Source organism: Saccostrea echinata, unplaced genomic scaffold (genome assembly GCF_033153115.1).
Source record: "Saccostrea echinata isolate AGI-Se365-2 ecotype Australia unplaced genomic scaffold, CSIRO_AGI_Sech_v1 ptg000001l, whole genome shotgun sequence".
NCBI lineage: Eukaryota > Metazoa > Mollusca > Bivalvia > Ostreida > Ostreidae > Saccostrea > Saccostrea echinata.
In genome coordinates, this window is record NW_026889750.1 from 48,820,158 (window position 1) to 48,827,197 (window position 7,040).

Sequence of the window (7,040 nt, forward strand, 5' to 3'; positions counted from 1 at the left end):
GTGAGGATGATCGAGTGGAAGGACGTAAAGCTCTCATCAACTGTTTCAGAAGTATGGCTGATTTGACAGCAAGAGTAATGGCAAATTCAGTCTCGAGTAGAAGAAAGTTTTTCTTAAAAATGTAGACTTTATTAGCAAGGCAACAGAGAAAAAATTGCTGAAAATCCCTATTTTTGGCAACCATTTGTTTAATGGAGAGTACTTTGAATTTCTCCATATGTCTGCAGAGAATCTACGAGATGCAAGAGAAACCCAAAATGTTTACAACACATCAAAGGGGTATAATAAGAACTACAAGAGTAGAATAGTAGGAACTCCACCGAGTTGAGTAGGAAGAGGAAAGCAAATGTAGCTGAGTCCTCTGCTCTTTCTGCTAAAGTAGCTAAATCAAATGAGACAAGTAATACTTTGAGTTCTGATCAGGGCAAGGACAATTTTCGTGCAAGACAGGGAAACAGGAAGAATTCTTTTTCCAGGAGAACCTTTGGGGGCCAAAAAGGGTTTCCAACTCCAAGGAAGTGAATCTTGTAAACAGTCAATCTGTAAATATGCTTCCCCAGGTAGGGGCACGTTTGTTAGCATTCCACAGGAAGTGGACTTCAATCGCTCAGGATCAATGGGTATTAGGGTTAAAATTGGAGTTTATGATTCAACCCTATGTAAAGATCAAGGAAACGTGTGTACCAAGATATGATATTCACGAGTCAGTTAAGCATGTTGTTAGAAAAAGATGTTACAGAACCTGTATCTGCCGGTCAAGAAAACGAAGGGTTTTACAGCACCATTTTTGTAGTGGTGCCAAAGAAACAAGGAGGGCTTCGGACAATTCTAAATCTGAAACCTCTAAATCGGTTAATAGTGCCTCGACATTTCAAAATGGAAACGCTATGTTCTATAATGAAAGCAATGAAAAAAAGGGACTTTGCAATCTCATTGGATTTGACCGATGCCTATTTTCACATTCCAATTCACACAGAATTCCAGAAATTTCTACGATTCAAATTTCTAACCAGAGTTACCAGTTTCGAGCGATGCCTTTTGGACTTCGTTCAGCTCCAAGGGTCTTCACAAAAGTAATGGCAGTTCTTGCAGAACACTTAAGAAAAATGGTAGTGCAAATATTCATGTACCTAGACGATTGGTTGATGATCAATTCAGACAATCTTCTTCACCAGAGAAACTATCTTATATCTAGTTCAGGAACTGGAATTGTTAGTGAATTGTGAAAAGTCGTCTCTAGTGCCATCCCAACATGTAGAGTATCTGAGAGCACATTTCAATCTGATAGAGGGCATTGCAACAGAAGATTTAAAACTATGTCCTTGTGGTGCGTTGAAGATTTATATCAATAGAACTAAATTGATTCGGAAGTCAAATAGATTGTTTGTGACCTACCAACAGAATAATCACAAAGAACCATCAAAAGACTCGATTGCGAGATGGATAGTTAGCATGGTTCGTTTCGCATATGACAATGCAGAATCGTCAACGTTAAATCTAGCGAGAGCACATGACACTAGGCGATTGTCAACTTCCTGGGCATTGTGGTGTATCTTCAGAGGAGATATTACGTGCTGCACACTGGGCATCTGAATCTACATTTACGTCATTTTATCTGAAGGATGTTCCAAATCATCAGTCCATTTTTGCCAAGTTAGCAATCTTGGACTCGTCAAGGAGGGGGAAGCAAAATTATGTAATTATGTACTTTTTTATGTACTTTTATCATTTGCTCTTTCCTCTCCCACCTCCAGATTGGGCTGCAAATTCCTTTGCAAATAGCTAAGGAGGCAGGTAAGTGGAAATTTTGAAATGAACTTAAATTTTGGGGGGTAAAATCCGTGTTCATGTTTACACTTACCTGCCTCACCCGCCCACCTCCCCTCGAGGAATTTGAAAGTTTAGAGAGAAGTCGCTGGTGAAGAAGTTTAGAGAGAGCGTCTGCTCTAGAGTCGCGGAGTAAGGAGTTGAACCTTACGTCGCGGGTTCGAATCCTTCGGATGAGACCGTTTAAACCGAGGTCCCGTGTCGCAGTAGGTGCTGGCAAGAAAAAGATCCCTCACTGCTCAATGGCCCTGAGTGCCGAGTATAGGTCAAAATTTGTAGCCCTCCACCGGCAGATGGTGGCGTCTCCATATGAGTGAAAAATTCTGGAGAGGGACGTTAAACAACAAACAATCAATCAATCGTCGAGAGAAACTGAGTTAAAGTTAAGGGGGATAACTGGAGGTAATAACGTAGTGACTCTAAAAAAATATATCGACGCATTGTATGGGGAACTAGAGGGAAATTGCAAATAGTTAAGGAGGAAGGTAAGTGTAAATATCTCGTGAACACGGATTTTACCCCCAAAAATCCAAATTCTCTGGTAAACTTTATAAGATATGCGTTAAAACGGATTTCATGGGTTTTGTGTATACTGCCTTAAGATAAGTAAATGTTTCCTCCTCGTCTGTTTGTTTATTTCTCTAAGTTTCCGTACCTTTCTTTTCTAAATACGTGCAGATATTGAATTGATTTTTGGACCGCGAGTGTACCTTGAAGTTTGTATTAAGTTCCCTTTGATGATTTTTGACACAAATTAAGCCTGTATAATGTTTTACGGGAATCAGATTTCCTACTTGGTTTTCTTCACTTTTTCCTAAACGCTTGAAGATGCTGAGCTGATATTTAGTATGTGAGTCTGCTTAATTGAGTTATGGATGGATTTTGCATTTTGCTCCGCTTAATGATTTTTGATGGAATTAAGGCCTTTTTGATTTTTAAGACTAAAACTATATTTGCTAATAGGGGACAAGTATTGCCTAGAAGAAGAAATTGAGGCATTCAAACCAGGATACCTAAACTCTATGTAGGGGCTATACCAACTGAAGCATTCGCTACAGGCTCTTAGTTAATTCAAAAGGACAGCAAGTGTTCTCATCGCATGTCAATTAAAACCAGTACTTAGTATTTATTTAAACAAATAAAATGTTTTCTTTGTTGTTTAAAAAGATAACATAAGCTTTATTTAAAGTCAGTATGGCAGTTAAAAAGACAACACAAGCTCTAATGAGCTTCTGACTGACATTAGTAACATATACATAACGGTAAAAATACATAACAGTAAAACAATAAAACATGCAGCACTATAAACATAGAAATACATCAAAATAGGACACCTCAGTTGCATTGAGAAGACATAACAGATACATATATAAGACACACATGTACAGAGACACAAAAAGGCTACACAGACATTACCTAGTGGAGCAGGCAGTGCATTCACAGTCCTTGTCACTCCAGAAGGCTCTCATGGATTTAAACTGTAAGACGTTTGTTTAACTTTTAAAATTTTCAGATTGGGAGTTCCATAGAACTGGTGCTGCATATCTAAAACATTTTACCATAAGAAGTTCTAACGTGGAGTATTTGTAAAATATTCGAATATCTAAAATTGTACTTTACTTTCTAATAAAACTTAGTAAGTCTGACAAACATGAAAGAGCCATTCCGCACATTCTTCTAACCTCTAGGGAAGGTAATTTTGTTTTTTGTAGCAATATATCATAATTACTCTCCAAATCTTCATAAATGGATTTGACAGATATGGTAATTTTGTTTGCCCAAGTTAAAACTGAACCTATTCAGTTGTTGGGCAGCTTTTTGCAAATATTACTATAGTGTGAAGATCAACTTTAAGCATCAAATCTATATCCACTCTTAGTAGCTTAACAGTTTCATTGCACAGGATTTTAGCACCACCAATCCTAAACATTGGTTTCTTATGTTATATGCAGGACCATATTGAAATCTAACAATGTTGCTAAATGTACCATCCTGGATAGATAAAGGCTTTATAATTGTTATTACTTTGTTATCTTTTTGTTTTAGAGAATAATTTATTATTTATTTATGTTTAAAGAAAAATCAATAATTTTAATTTTATGTATATACACATGTATATTAGAGAAATTTATTACTATAACTATCAATGTAGGTATGCACATAAAACCAAAACATTGCAGAGCAAATTTAAAACAGATAACTTGGATGTAGTTGAAGCATGGGAGATTGGATTGTTTAAGGTAGAAGAGAAAAGGGTTGTTTGAAACTCTTTCAATGTAGTTGATGAGAGCGGTGTAGATGAATCATCTGAAAATGAAGATGGTTGTGAAGATGATGATGATGATGTAGCTGTTGAGAAAAATGCTGATGTTACTGATGATGGTGATGATGTGGTTGTTTTCAATTCTGATTGATTTCTCAATTCTGACCCTACACACTGATCACATGTGAAGAAATCATCAGGGTCTTCTCGGAGTTTGATCCGGTACAGACGGTCATAGTTGGTTCCCCAGAAATTCGTCTGCCAGTTAGGAGTGGCCTGAGCTGCCTCGTTTGGATACATCCCATATCCAAATTTGGCGAATTCGATATTTCTTTCCACAGTCTTGTAGAAAATCTTCTCGATTTCTGGTATCCCAGGAAGTCCAAATCCCACACCGCCAGTCATCGACAGGAGAGTGTTTCTGAAACCAGGATGAACTGATGTCGCTTCCGGTGTTATCTCATGCATTTTCCCTACAAAAATATAAATATATTACATAAAGTATTTTAGTTTATCAAAATTTTCCAATCGCCTCCAATTTGTTATTGCTGCATCATAAAAAATGAGGTGAGCAGATTGACAGTTTGATTTTTAAATTCGGTGCAGTAAAATGCTATATAATAGCCATGAAATAAATTGCTTGTAATTTTAAAATTGGTCCGTCCCAGATAAGTAAATATTTCCTTTCTTTGAAAATATTATGGATTTCTATACTTACCTCCAATCAGGGTAGCGGTATATCCAGTGCCAGAATTCGGAGTAGGTTTGATGAAAACAGTTTGTCTTATATAATCTCTAAACTCTTCTGTCAAATTAGAAGAAGGGATTAGAGAATTATAAACAAAGGTTAAATAATACTGCGCGTCAGTTATTGTTTCTTCATACTCCAAAAACGTTTGGTATTCAGTAGCACTAAAATATCTCTTGTTTGGGAGGAATTCAATCAGACTTTGTAGGTATTTGTAAGAAGCCGTTGTATTTGATCCCAAATGATTTAAAACAAACGTCACGTGTCCCTTAGACAGGTACTCGTCGGTATTGCCGTCAAAGATTAAATATCCTCCCCATTCATTTGGTAGGTCATTAGTAAATAACTCTTTGATTTTACCTGTTACCTGTTCGAATACGTCCTCGCCATATACTGTATTCATTGGATAAATTATTACAAGCTTAAAGACTTTCTCTGGTGGCATATGGAGTTTGAATAATAATCTGGTGGACACTCCAAATGTACCACCCCCTCCACCGGCGATGGCCCAGAAGAACTCACTGTCACTAACGTTAGATGTGCTTCCATTGTTGTAAATCGTGTGTACGTAGTCTTTTGTCGCGGTGACTACTCTACCGTCCGCCATGACCATTTCTACTTCCAGTAAGTTATCAATAGCCATTCCATAGAACCGACATATTGGACTGTGTCCGCCTCCGAGAGTGTAACCACCCATACCGACGGTGTGGGCACTGCCGCCCACAACAACCCTCCCATACTTGTCTACCTAAAAGAAATACCAGAAATGAGTTAAACCAACTTCTGGAACACGTCACTCGAATGTTATTAATATAAACATGCATGAAAATATATTTAGAATTTCTGTTTTGATTCTGATCTCTGACTGCATAACTATTTTTGAATAAAAGAAGAGCAAAGTGTAGATCTCAACCATTGTTGTCTACGGGAGGATTATTACTTAATCTACACATCAATTCTATACACTTCTCTGCAGACAATACCGGAGTATAACTACTTTGTTTTCTGTAGAAAACAACTTACCTCTCTTTAAAAACGTCAATTCTACTCACTTCTCTATAGACACCAGTTCTACTCACTTATATGTAGACATCAATTCTACTCACTTCTCTGTAGACATAACTTCTACTCACTTCTCTGTAGACATCAATCCTACTTACTACTCTGTAGACATCAATCCTACTTACTACTCTGTAGACATCAATTCTACTCACTTCTTTATAGACATCAATCCTACTCACTTCTCTGTAGACATCAATCCTACTCACTTCTCTGTAGACATCAATCCACAGGTTTCCAGGTCCCACGGATATTGTCCCGTTTTCATGTCTCCAGGAATCTAGGTCCACTTCTCTGCTCTTCATCAAACTCAGATTTAGCTAAGTGTAAAAACACTTTAATCTCATTCATCATTCATACTTCAAGACTGAACATTCAGGATTAAAATTTTGCAAAATTAACGTACATTAATATATTTTTTAATTTCAAAACGCTCAATTCAAAACCTGCAGTGTGCCATTCCCCGTGGAGCGACCATTGAAGTCGTGTCCAGTTCCCAGAACAGTCACTCGCAGATTATATTGTCTGGCGAAGGCGATGGTGTCTTTGACATCATCACGTGACATAGCCATGACAACAGCGAATGGGTATCTAGTCCTAATGAGATTGTGCATCAATGTGACGTCAGTGTAGGTCTTATTGTCAGAGGGAAATACAACTGATCCGTTAGGAAGGGAAGAAGCAAATGTATGGATGATGCTGATACCGGGAAAACAGGAGTCTCCGGGATAGCAGAAAGGGTTCACAGTTTGACCCAGGTCAGACAGGATCAAAACAATAACAACAGATATGATCATCATCCTAAAAAAGGGAAAAATTACTCTTTTGAAAATTATTATGTAAATCTTATACGGTACCAATTTTGATGCACCAGATGCGCTTTTCGACAAATCATGTACCTTCAGTGATGCTCATGCCGAAACGTTGGAAATCCAAAATATTTAAATAAAAAAAAACCTTGAAGAGCTGAAAAAGGGTTCCAAAGACTGGAGCCAAATAAGGATAAATAACACAAACAAAATATCTGATGCATGGATTGGTATATATTTTTTGACTATTTTTTGAATAGAATGACTTATAATAAATTTCTATAGAATATAGATAATTTGTATTGTTCGGTGTAGAAATATGTGACTGCGTGTC

At 37.3% G+C, this 7,040-nt stretch overlaps 1 protein-coding gene across 1 annotated transcript; it reads right to left on the bottom strand.

Annotated features, from left to right (window-relative positions):
• Nucleotides 1-3,970: 3,970 nt before the first annotated feature.
• On the bottom strand, nt 3,971-6,694 carry LOC133198134 (uncharacterized). The gene is made up of 4 exons (XM_061334280.1): nt 6,344-6,694; nt 6,107-6,217; nt 4,809-5,586; nt 3,971-4,563 (listed from the first exon to the last, which is right to left on the bottom strand). Exons 1-4 carry the CDS (start codon nt 6,692-6,694, stop codon nt 3,971-3,973), a joined length of 1,833 nt encoding a protein of 610 aa, XP_061190264.1.
• Between the last annotated feature and the right edge of the window lie 346 nt (nt 6,695-7,040).

Bases quoted from the DNA above. Each gene is read 5' to 3' on its own strand.
- LOC133198134 (XM_061334280.1), bottom strand. From the start codon at position 6,694: ATGATCATATCTGTTGTTATTGTTTTGATCCTGTCTGACCTGGGTCAA. The intron at 6,218-6,343 runs GTTTTGAATTGA...TTTTACACTTAG, and splicing joins CGGGGAATGGCACACTGCAG to CTAAATCTGAGTTTGATGAA. The intron at 5,587-6,106 runs GTGAGTAGGATT...TATTTCTTTTAG, and splicing joins GGATTGATGTCTACAGAGAA to GTAGACAAGTATGGGAGGGT.